General features: G+C 40.9%; 1 protein-coding gene across 12 annotated transcripts in view; it reads left to right on the top strand.

Annotated features, from left to right (window-relative positions):
- Positions 1–12,831, top strand: part of ATP8B4 (ATPase phospholipid transporting 8B4 (putative)) — a 144,032-nt gene that overhangs the window by 75,063 nt on the left and 56,138 nt on the right. For all 12 annotated transcript variants that reach the window (XM_043524464.1, XM_043524466.1, XM_043524457.1 and 9 more), the window contains one exon: positions 11,083–11,241. In XM_043524464.1, coding sequence (XP_043380399.1) covers positions 11,083–11,241 — 159 coding nt within the window. The remainder of the gene's footprint in view (positions 1–11,082; positions 11,242–12,831) is intronic.

Below are 12,831 nucleotides of genomic sequence, written 5' to 3'. Positions count from 1 at the left end.
GTATTTATGGGGCCAGTTTTCCACTAACAATGTAATCATAGATGAACCTCAAAATGTCTGGAGGTAATATATAGTTGAGATAAGCATCCAAAAGTACACTGCACATCTCAACTTCTTCATATTATTTTAGTCTAAAAATCATAGCAAAATATTTTGAGAACAAGTCTTCTCGTGAACAACTTTCTGGTTCAATGGAGTATAACAACAATACTTTTTTGCATTGTGCTAGTACTTCAGTTTCTGGTCCTCAGTGAAAATGAAAAGTACAGAGGTACATCAGAGTGACGAAGGGCGAGGACAGGTGTGATTATAATATCATCTATTTCTGCTACATTCAGGGTGTAACTTTTGGTAGCACTCACTTGTAATTTAATTAAAAGCAAATGTCCTGACATATAGAGCAAAAATTTAGACTTTAATAGCATAATTGTAAGATAATGAAAAATGACAACAGTCAGTTGCAGGTACAGTTCTACATTGTATCTTCTTTACCTGGGATTATACCATTTATTCAGGTATAATCCATTCCCCTGGTTGGGAGCCCTCCTGCTTGACACAAGCATATCGTTCCAATGCTAGTCTCCAAGTTTTAAGAAAGGTTCATATCTTAAACTGCTGAAGCCAACTGAGGACGGAATACAACCCCTGTTGTTCCATTTTCCAACTTCTTAAGAGTTTCCTCAATTCCATGTATAGCTTTTGAAGCAAACATTTGACCTTGTCAAGAATTTTCTAGTTTATTCACCAAAACATGGATGCTTTTAACCTTGAAGTGTGAACAGGAGAATCTCGGTCGATAATTCTGATTGACTGTCAATCTCAAATTCTCTTTGTAGTTTTGTTGCTCAGTTTCCAGTCTGTTTTTTACACCCTATCATTGTCCAGAAATTACATTCACTTAAATTACTGGTACATATATTTTAAAGCGGACAGGGATAAAGAACTGAAACAGAAACTAGTTCAGGATAACCATACAAAATGTTACTTCACATACGTAATACACTTAAACTTCCCAAAGATTACACATGTTCATTAAAACAAAACATAACTGTTCTACATCAGCATCTAGTAATGTTTCACATTCAGATTGAATTGACAAAGCCACACATGGATCTCCATGTGTCTGAGGGTGAGAGGGAAAGGGATGGTAGTTTGGCTTCCTTTGAAGAACTGGTCCTCCTTTTTAAATGAAGTTCTACAAAGGAGTCTCCACAAGGACCAGGACTGAGCCGGAGTATGGATGAATTTTTCTGTAGAGCCTATTCCACACTGGAATTTCTTTTGGCTATTTTCGCAAGGTTAGCAGCAAGAGAGGAGAGCCAAGCTACCAAGGAGCTGGGTGGGAAATCATAAGGATGCTGCTTATGGTGGATTTATATGTGGGCAGACCTGGTTTCCAGTGGATCTCTCAGATCCACAAATTTTGGCCTCAGTGTGTTCTGTTTGTGGTGGGGAGAGGGCACAAACTTCAAATCCCTGAAAGTACAATCTGGTAAAAACTCCACAAAGGTGTTTCTCTACTTCCTACTTTCCTGTTAGCCTTGGGGGGCTGTCTGGCTCTTTATTATTTGTATTTAAAACTAACATTAATGCAGTGTTGATTTTGTGAAATTGAGCACTCCTTATTGCAGGATTAACTCACCTGTATTGACTAAACTGTATATTTTATTATAGAGATTATGTAACAAAAATAAAAGTACAGAAAGAAAATTTGAACATGAAGGGACAAAAGTGCCCATGTTAAATCTTCATAGTTTTATAAACCTTCTGAAATTTCTTCTTCTTCATAGAGGACTATAAAAAAGCCACATTCAAAGTTCCTTGCTTCAGTCATTTTTGAGGAATGCAACCACAGAAATTAAAATTGGGTGGGCCTTCCCATCTCCCCCCGCTAAAAAAAAATGGTTGAACTGATTTTATTCAAATTTAATTAAAAAAATCACCTTTGTATTGAGAACAAAGCATGAAAAATTTAATGACCAACTGGAAAGGCGTGGCTGCATCTCAAACGTAACCATCTCAAATGTACCCATAGAGTTCACTGTAAGCTTTACAAACACTTAAGGGAACAGGGGTTCCTTTGCAAGAGGCTTATAGTCTAACTCACACAAAAGAGATGGAAAATCAGATACAACAGTGGATACAGATGATGCCAGAGTGCAGATTAATGTTCTTGATTAAAAAGAAGCAGGTTTACAGAGGGATTGGAAGGAACAAATGGTAGGCTGTTGCACACATAAAGGATTCTACCAAAAAGCACATGCGGTTTGTGAAGGAGATAAAAGGAACTCTGAGGACAGAGAGCTGGATGGAAAGTAGGACACGTCAGGGGTGCAGAGCCTTGAAAGTGAGGACGAGAAACTTCAACTTGATGCAGTACAAGAAAGTGAGCTGTTTAAAGGAACTGAAGAGGAAGAGTTGATTTATGGCTGCAGTTTTGGACAGACAGAAAAGAGGAGTTGGCAAGTAGTGATTCCAAATTGGAGGTTCCAGTTGTGGAAGCAAGCGATGAGCAAATAATGGGTGAAAGATGTAGTAGCAGGAACAAAAGGTCAAGGGTGAAATTTTAAATATCTAAATTGATTAACTCTTATGATTTATGCTTCATTTGGAGGGTGATGATGATTTAATACACCAGTTTGACTATTTCCTTTATTATGAATCTAAGAGCTTGATTGAAAATCCACTGAAATTAGTGAAAGACTCCAGTGTGGATTACAGAAATACTGACACTCAATCAGTGGACAATAATCTTCTATATTATGATTTTCACGGTAGCAAATGAAAATTTTACAACTTGTTGTTATGTCACTGTACTGGGATCTTTACTGTTTGAGTTCATGTTTTTATTATAATTTTATTTTTATATTTTAGTCAAAGTTGTTTGACGTAATCTGGAATGAATTTCAGGAAAATATGTCCTTAGTGTCTTGAAAAAGGTTTTTTAGGGCTTTGTTTAGACTTTATATGGAATTTATTGCTAAACTCATGCGTGATTCCACTAACAAAGTTTCATGGGAATCATTTTAGATTATTTCTATTAGTCCCCAAATCTAAGGCTTGGTTTGGTAGGTTTTGCTAAATATAGGGAATATAGATGACAGTAGAAAGGCTCTCTGCTGTAATGGTGTATTTAACAGTTTTCAGTAACAATGAAAATGTGAGTTCAGTGTCTTGAATAAATCTAATTCTTTGGATTGCAAACTGCTCTTGAGCCAATAAAAGAAGGGGTACATTTTTGTCTAAATAATTTATACAATTGGTAAACTCATATAAATGGTTCTAACACTGAATAAATATTTACATTGAGCCAGCATTCTTTTTTTTTTTTAGTTTCTTATTAGAATTTTATGGGCATTGAAGAGATTTTCCAAGCAAAGAGAATCTAAAAATATACATCAGCTGCACATACTTCAGTCTGATTTCTTGAAGTAACTACAGTATAGGCCTTTTCCCATTTAATGCTGTCTTTTTCATCTCCCTGATTTTTGACTGCTGTTGTGATCTGTTTTATGCAACTTATGACAAGTTTACATATTTTGCATGGCTGTTAATACTAAATTCTGTATCAGAGAAAGGTTTAGGAGTCCTTTAACAGGAAACATCCAATACCTTGTGGTCATTCTGACAGCATATCATGCAACTGAAAAAGAGAAAAATAAAACATTTATGTTTAGCAAATATCTATCCACATTTTATTACATCAGTTCTCATGATAGTATATAGGGCTTGAAATATATTTATGCTTATTTTAATTTAAAACAGTCCACAGAAGGAGAAACTGAAGGCAGTTCATGGGAATAACACTTTTGTTTATTAAAGACTAAGAATATCAGATAGAAAAGCTCACTATTAGTCCTTTGCTATATAATAGCAAAGGATTACACCTTGCAGTATCCCAGTGAAGTCCCCTGCTGTAGCCAGTAGACAAACTCCCTTCTGTAACTACTGCATTAAGCAATATTCAAGAAGTAAAGTTTGGAAGGTTCTGAAATAATTTGTTAAATTTTCTAAGCATAACTGATATTTTAAAAAAAGATTCTCCCAATAAAAAAGAATAGCTGTTTCCATATGCTCAAGTGGAAAGTGACTTTTATGAAAAGGCTCCTCTTTCATCATACTAAAGCACCAGCAGAATCAGTATCTCCTTGATGAGAAAAGCCGTCTCAGCTGGTTTTTTTTTAAAGATCTTCAGTTACCTTGTGGCCCACTGAATCCATTGGGATATTCTTTGATAGGATTAATTTGACAGGATTACCAGCCTAGTGGAATGGGGGGGAAGCAGTAGATGTGATATATCTTGATTTTAGTAAGGCTTTTGACACAGTGCTGCATGACATTCTCATAAGTAACCTAGGGAAATGAGATCTAGATGAAATTACTATAAGGTGGCTGCACAACTGATTGAAAAACCATACTCAAAGAGTAGTTATCAGTGGTTTGCTGTCAAATTGGGGGGGTGTATCTACTAGGGTTCCACAGGGGTCAGACCCACGTATGGTACTATTCAGTATTTTCATTAATGACTTGGATAATAGAGTAGAGAGTATGCTTATAACCAGGGTTTTGTGTCTGTCACAGAGATCCCAGAAGTCACAGATTCTGTGACCTCCATGACTTCTGCAGCGGCCAATGTGGCTGACCCCAGGGCCTGCTCAGGTAGCCCCTGGGCTAGCCACACTGGCCACTGCTGCAGTGGCCCTGCGACCAGCTGCACTGGCCACTGCTTGGGCAGCCCAAGGTAGCTGGCCCCAGTGACCGCCCGAGCAGTGGCTAGTGCAGCTGGCCCCAGGGACCGCCCGAGCAGCGGCCAGTGTGGCTAGCCCCGGGGACCGCCCAAGCAGTGGCTGGTGCGGCTGGCCTTGCGGACTGCTCATCGGCCCCCAGCAGCAGTCCCAGGGTAGCCAGAGTAGCTGCGATCGGCGCCCCCAGCAGCGGTTCCTAGGCAGCTAGAGGAGCTGTGATTGGCAGCCCCTCCAAGTGATCCTGGGGTGGCCAGAGCAGCTGCTGCTTGGCAGCCCCCGGCAGCTAGTTCTGTGGGCTCCACCCCCCCAGCAGTGGCTCCCCGGGGCTCCCTTCCCAGCAGCCCTCCCCAAGATTTAGTCAGTGGTATTATAGAAAAAGTCATGGACGTGTCACGGGCCATGAATTTTTGTGTATTGCATGTGACCCATCTATGACTTTTACAAAAAATATCTGTGACTAAATCATAGCCTTACTTATAACATTTGCAGATAACACCAAGCTTGGAGTGGTTGCAAATGCTTTGGAGGATACTTTTAAAATTCAAAATTACCTTGACAAGTTGGAGAATTGGTCTGAATTCAACAAGATGAATTTAAGCAAGACAAGTGCAAAGTACTTGACTTAGGAAGGAAATATCAAATGCACAACTACAAAATGGGGAATAACTGTCTAGGTGGTAGGACTGCTGAACAGGATGTGAGGGTTATGGTGGACCACAAACCGAATATGTGTTGTCAATGTGATGCAGCTGCAAAAAAAGGCTAATAACATTTTGGAGTGTATTAACAGGAGTGTTGTATGTAAGACGCAGGAAGTAATTGTCCCACTCCACTCAGCATTGGTGAGGCCCCAACGTGATACTTGTGTCCAATTCTGGACACCACAATTTAGGAAGGATGTGAACAAGTTGGAAAGAATCCAGAGGAAAGCAACAAAAATGATAATAGGTTTAGACAACCTGATTTATGAGGAAAGGTTGAAAAAACTGGGCATGTTTAGTCTTGAGAAAAGACGACCGAAGGGCTACCTGATAACAGTCTTTCTGTATGTTAAGGGCTGTTATAAAGAGGATAGTGATCTACTGTTCTCCATTTCCACTGAAGGGTAGAACAAGCAGTATTGGGCTTAATCTGTGGCAAGGGAGATTTAGGTTAGATATGAGGAAAAACTTTCTAACTATAACAGTAGTTAAGCTCTGGAATAGGCTTCCAAGGAAGGTCATGCAGTCCCCAGCATTGGACAAACGCCTGTCAGTGATGGTCTAGATTTACTTGGTCCTGCCACAGCACAGGGGCTGAACTTGATGATTTCTCGAGGTCCCTTCCAGTCCTGCCTTTCTATGATTCTATGTTGCTGGGCCACACGGGCAATTCCAAGATATATTAATAGACAGACATGGTATGCTAAGAAGTAGGCAATAGATTCTTTGCCTAGGCTTATAAACTATCAAGACTATTTACAAGATTGGCCTATGTGTTCAGATACCAAAGTGGTGAGCACTGTATAAATAATTTGTACTAGATAGACTAAATGCTAAATAATCCTCAAAAAGCTTTATTCTTTTGAGATCCTGAAGTTCAGCGGTTTTCTGAAATGTACGAAAATGGGACTGAGACTCTTTGCTCTAAACATTGGGCTGGAAATCTTGCAAACAGCTTTGTAGCAAGATCTCCAGTAATTGACTGTTTTGGTTTGGCTGGAAAAAGCATGAAAACAGCTTTTCTTGTAATATATTGGAATTTCCACTTCACATACTAAAACAAATCGGGGACCAAAGAACATACTCTGGATTTAATAGTGGAAGAAGTGGAGAAATATAATCTTCTGTGTTTCAGTTCTGAGAGGTCAATGGGAGACAACCTACTGAAAGTTATTACTTATAAATGGCCTAGCAGATTTGGTTTTTGTTTTTTTACAATTTTTAAAACCGTTCTCTCTCAGGCAGGCAGTACAAGCATTATGCCAAGTTTCAGTCCACAGCAAATTCTTATGGTCAACTTCTAACCCTAGAAAGTAGAAAATATGAGTAAACTGTGACATAACTGTGGGACCAAGCCATTGTTATACCAAAGGTCATACCAAAGATGCTGTTTTTAAGTAGAAACAAAGTCTATCAAAAAGGAAAAGAAATGGTGCATGAAGTAGGACAGCCCGGTGAGAGATCTTAAAATATGGGAGACAATAGCCAGTGTTTGTGTAACTCTGCAAATGAAAAGGCTCCTCCTTCCCCATAACTAAATACACAAATTTGGTTAGTTTGGGTGAAGACAAATGTGCATGAGGTTTCATAATAGCAAATTTCTGCACAGCATGTTAAGCTATGCAGAATTTAGCAGTCTGACATTATCCTTTGCAGTTCAGTTTTTCACATTTTAAGTTGGGCCAAACTCTCAACCTGCAGGGCATGAGAATTAAGGACAGATGCACTGTGAATTTGGGATGTGACCAAATCCAGGGGCAATGAATTTGCATGCATATCACCTTTGTATAAGTGGGTGGCCCCTTCTGTCACTCTCTGCTTTCTCTTCCTGCAAGCTGTAGGCTGCCATTTCTGTTTTCACTCCAAAAGCACTAATCCCAGTTGGCTGCAACAGGAGTTTGTTTTTTCCTTACATCACATGATGTGCAAGATGCCATTAATGGAATTCTTTTAGAATATCTCACCATCTGCAGCACAGGACTGTGTGTTTACTGTTTTTTCCAAATTTGAGCATTTTCTAATCAGGACCATGGAACAAATTAAACAAGAGTAGTGAAAACCCTCAGGACAGCTGAAAAGAATCATTGGCATTCCTATACACTTTCTAAATAAACACAAGCTGTACCCTGGTTAATCATGTACCACATTTATCTGAAGCCCCAATTTTCAGACTGAGGTATACAACATTTAACCAGCTGAACTTTTACACTTTCAGCTAAAATATAAAGAGAAATGCAGAATACAGTCTACCTTAATATTACCGAAAATGTGGCCTGGCTTGCAAGATGACAGGAAACTAGGTACTCCCTCACCAACAGGAAAGTGGAAATGTGAACCTTAAAAAAGAAACCACTCTCTCACTAGGCAAAAAATCTTAAAGAGGATCTCTGGTAGGTAAAGGTTTCAAAGGGCAGGGGCCATCTTTCCTCTCCTAATGCTCAACTTTAATTCCTGGAAAGCAATTTTTCCAAAAGATGTCACGATCTTCAAAGAAAAGTGTAGCCTCTCCTCCAAGTTTTTTCTTAGAATAAGTGTACATGGCAAAAGAAAACAAACCAAGCCAAAAACACCTGTGGCAGTGAGTCTCAGAGCCCAGGTCTACAGACTTGGGCTGGTGACGCCCATGCTGCTGTGCTAAAAATAACCGTGTAGATGTTCGGGCTCAGGCTGGAGGTTGCGTTCTGAAACCCACATCCTTTCCTGGGCTTCAGAGCCCAAACTCCAGCCTGAGCCTGCATGTCTACATGGGTATTCTTAGCACTGTACTGTGAGCTCTGTGAGCCTGAGTCTGTAGACCGGGGCTCTACGACTCACTGCTGTGAGGTGTTTTTTTTGCCTTGTAGTCAAACCTTCTGTAATGGTGTTCCTCCAAAGGATAAGGATTCTCGGCAGGCAAACGTAGAGAAATGGGTGCTAAAAAGCAAAGGGACACAGGAGCTACTTTGTTTAAAAGCAAAGGTATGGTTGTGACATTCCCCTCTGGTGTTATCTGGACCAGTGATCTGCTAGGTCACTCCAATCCTTGACTCTGGGAGCCAGCCTTACCCTGCTCTGCTGTGAGAACCCCCACTCCCTAGCTGTTCATGCATAGTCTCTGGCATGTAAGCTGCTCCCAGCTACTTGCAACTGAATGACACTAGCCAATATCTCTGGTCCCAGACACAACCCTAGGAACCTCTGTCTTGCAGTGTCCAGTTATGCCCACTGGACACTGCAAGCTTATATGAGTTTGTCAATTTAAAAAAGAAATTGATATGTACCAGGCCTGTTATCTCAAGGGGAGTCTCTGACACACTTCAAACCAAAATCACTGCTTCAGGTAGAATAAACAAACAGATTTGTTAACTACAAAAATAATTTTTAAGAGATTATAAATCAAAGCATAACAAGGCAGATTTAGTCAAATGAAATAAAAGCAAAACACATTCTAAGACAGGAGTGGGCAAACTTTTTGGCCCGAGGGCCACATCGGGGTTGTGAAGGCTGTGCCTCCCCAAACAGCCTGGACCTTGCTCCTTATCCACCCCCTCCCCCTTCCCGCCCCCTGATAGCCCCCCTCAGAACTCCCGACCCATCCAACCCCTCCCCGCTCCTTGTCCCCTGACCGCCCCCTCCCAAGACCCCACCCCCTATCCAACCCCCTTGCTCCCCATTCCCTGACTGCCCCCCCACCGAACCTCCGCCCCATCCAACTGCTCCCTGTCCCCTGACTGGCCCCTGGGACCCTCTCCTCGCCCCCTTACCACGCCGCTCAGAGCGGCAGGAGCTCGCAGCCAGCGGCACAGCGTGCTGAGGCTGCCGGGGAGGGGAGACAGCAGGGGAGGGGCCAGAGTCTATCCTCCCTGGCCAGGAGCTCAGGGGCCGGGCAGGATGGTCCCGTGGGCCAGATGTGGCCCACGGGCCATAGTTTGCTCACCTCTGTTCTAAGCTGATCTGAACACTTTCAGTGCCCTTACAAACTTAGATGCTTCTCACCACAGGCTGGCTGGTGGCTCTTCACCTTTGATCAGCGCTTCAGTCGCTTGGTGTGATGTCTGTAGATGTAGGTGGAAGAGACTGGAAGAGCATGGCAAATGTCTCTTCCTTTTATCATTTCCTTTCCTCCCTCCTGGGTTTGGGCTGTTCCCCCCGCCCCCTTCAGAGTCAGGTGAGCATTACTGAGTCTCTCCAAGCAAGGTTGAGTAATTCCCCTGGTGTGGCTTTATGCAGGTGAGTCATTGCAACGAAGCTCCCTTGCTGGACAATGGCTGTTGATGGGTTGTTTGACACCCTGCCCAGGCGGTGGTTATGTTCCCTGCTGTTGCCTCTGGGAAGCTAATATTTGGCTGATTCCCCCAGCTTACAGCATGTTTTAGTGGCAACCATACGACACAATTCTCATAACTTCCTATGCATTAATGACACACATATATGGATAGAGAAATGACTTTCATCAGATCATAACCTTTCCCCTGATACCTTACAAGGCATGCTTTATGTGTAAGATCACGATTATATGAAAATGAGGAATATGGGGGTTACAGTACACTTCCCCAAGGTATAGAATGTCACAATGGTTATTGGTGATCAATTTTTTCTTTCCTTTTCTCGGCCTATTTAATTTTCTGTGGACTTTAACCATAGTTCTTTACCTGTAGCAGAGAACACAGTCTTTCCTCTCTGTGTCAGCTGTCAGTGCTGTTGACCAAAAGATATACACAGAAGAACAGTGCAGGAAGCTTTTTCCTTCCCACCATTCCAAAGATCCAGGTTATCACTTATTTGAGTGTCAGTCTGTAGGGCACTGACATCATAATTGCCAGTTACTGCAAAACTCCCACAGGGCAGCACAGTGTGCTAGTTTATACTAGTAGGCCAGATTAACATCAGTATTACTAGGTGTTTCATTAGGGAGAGATCATGTGATCAAGGGCATTGGACTGGGAGTCAAGAGACCTCAGTTAATACTCTGTTTGGCCAGTGATCTGCTGTGTGATCTCTGGCAAATCATTTCACTTTTTTGTGTCTCTGTTTCCACTTCCACTTTCCATCTATCTTGCCTGTTTAGATTGTAAACTCTCTGGGGTAGGGACTGTGTCTTATATGATTGTACAGTGCCGAGCACAATGAGGTCCTGATCTCAGTTCAGGCATCTGAGCACTACTGTAAAGAAATAATAAACTTAATAGTATTAATGTATGTAGATACAGAGTGATGTTCTTTCCTAGGTTTTAAATGCCGCTGAATCTCTGATTGCTGTTATATAAAAGAGCTTGCTAGTCTTTCAGCCTGGTGTTCCTACAAATTATTTTGGTATAGCTACCTCTCTCAGGGCTGTGAAAAATCCACACACCCCTGAGAGACGTATATTTACTGACCTAACCCCGGTGTAGATCAGCGCCAAGTCAATTTCTGAGAATTCTTCTGTAGACCTAGCTACCACATCTCGGAGAGGTGGATTACCTACACCAATGGGAGAAGCGCTCTTGTCAGTGAAGATTGTGTCTGCACTGAAGCACTACAGTGGCGCAGCTGGAGTGTCTGAAGTGTAGACAAGCCTGAAGAGTGTTATCCCAGAAACTGCTAGTTAGTGTAAAATGTTATCCTGGTAAATTGTGTGTGAAAGGGTGATAAGAATTTAATTTTTCACTTTATAGGTGTTGTTGTCTGTGAACCTCCTAACAACAAGCTGGATACATTCACAGGAGTTCTTTTCTGGAAAGATAATAGGTACTCGCTCAATAATGAAAAGATGCTGCTACGAGGTTGTGTGTTGAGAAACACAGAGTGGTGCTTTGGAATGGTTATTTTTGCAGGTAAGACAAACCTTTATGGATTAACAGCAATTTTAACCTCTAATGTGCTCACATACCAGTACCCTGTATAATGGTTATGTATCATTATGGCTTGGTGTCTATAACAGCTGGCCTAGATACTCCACATTTAGATAGAGCCTTTAGTCTTAGGATCTCAGAAATATTTTACAAAAGTATATAGGTATAATTGTCCCCATTTTACAGATGGACTGAAAAACGAGGCATGGAGAGGTTACCTGTCTTGACCAAGTGTCACAGTGAGTCACTAGCAGAGGCAGGAGTAGAACTTAAATATCTTGACTCCCTCTTTCCTATTTTAACTAGTAGGTGGTAGCAGGCACTAGCCAACTGAATTTATATGTTTATACAAGCATCTCAAACTTTAGTTGTCCCAGAAGGTGTCAGTGTTCCAAAGTCCTGAACAAAAATGTAATAAATATTAAAGTAATGGATCAGCCTTGCAAAATTGTCATGACTTTACCAGCCCAAGCACAAAATGCACTTTCCTGTCCATTTACCATGATGCCTGATGAAAGAGCTAACAATATTTTACTTGCCCAGAGCAAATTGCAAGTAGAATTTTGCAAGAATGTAATAGATGCTCACAAATATATTACAAAATTTCATATGTCCTAGTAATGCAAAGAAACGGAGACAAGGAAAATCCTGGCATTAGGAATGATATAGGAACAGTATAGACAGTGATTAGGTCGGGTAGATGCAACACATTGGGATGCTGTTGTAAAATTGACTACCAAATAAGGTGAAGATGGACTTCTATTCCACGTCAACATATAATGGCTGGGTGAGCGGAGGCAGTTAGGGAAGGCTGACATTATGTTTACACAAAATGTATGTAATACCAAACAAAATGTGTGTGTATAGATATATAGATAAAAATTGTGTATATTTTAATTTCTTCCTTATCCAATCTTTGTTAGTCCTCGTCTTATGTTGTAAGCTCTTTGGTGCATGGACTGTGTCTATCTTTGTGTTTATACCTAATGTAATGAATCCCAAATTTGTTAGTCTCTAAGGTGCCACAAGTACTCCTTTTCTTTTTGCAAATACAGACTAACATGGCTGCTACTCTGAAAACAGTTCTTGACTGGACACTGTGGGTACTAACCTATTATACACATTTAATAATAGTAATAATAGAGGGAACCTCAGGATGAATTTAAACTATAAATATATGTAATGATATATGAGGTAATTACATTCCATATAGTCAAATTAAGACATTGTGCAAATCAATATCCATGTGACGTGAATCAGAGTCCTTGGTTATACTACAATTATCAATCAAGAAGAATTCACATTTAAAACCCACACCCAAAAAAAGGTATCCCAGCTCTTCCTGGATAATCTTTGCTATGTGTTTACTGCAAATATGTATGTAGAGCACTGGTGGTTTTAAATTCATGGGCAATGCCCAGATGTGTCAAAACACATATATCTGTACCTGGAATGTAGCCAATACATTGGTTGGGCCAGGTTCATTTGCTCTATAGTTGAGCATGTCCTTGTCCTTAGATTTTTGGAATTAAAAAGGAGCTCAGTTTTGAGGAGCTTTTATGAACTCTCTGG

The sequence above is a fragment of the Chelonia mydas genome, chromosome 10 (assembly GCF_015237465.2).
Source record: "Chelonia mydas isolate rCheMyd1 chromosome 10, rCheMyd1.pri.v2, whole genome shotgun sequence".
NCBI classification, from domain to species: Eukaryota; Metazoa; Chordata; order Testudines; family Cheloniidae; genus Chelonia; species Chelonia mydas.
Note: the sequence above shows the minus strand (reverse complement) of the source record. Positions and strands in the feature narration are given on the sequence as shown.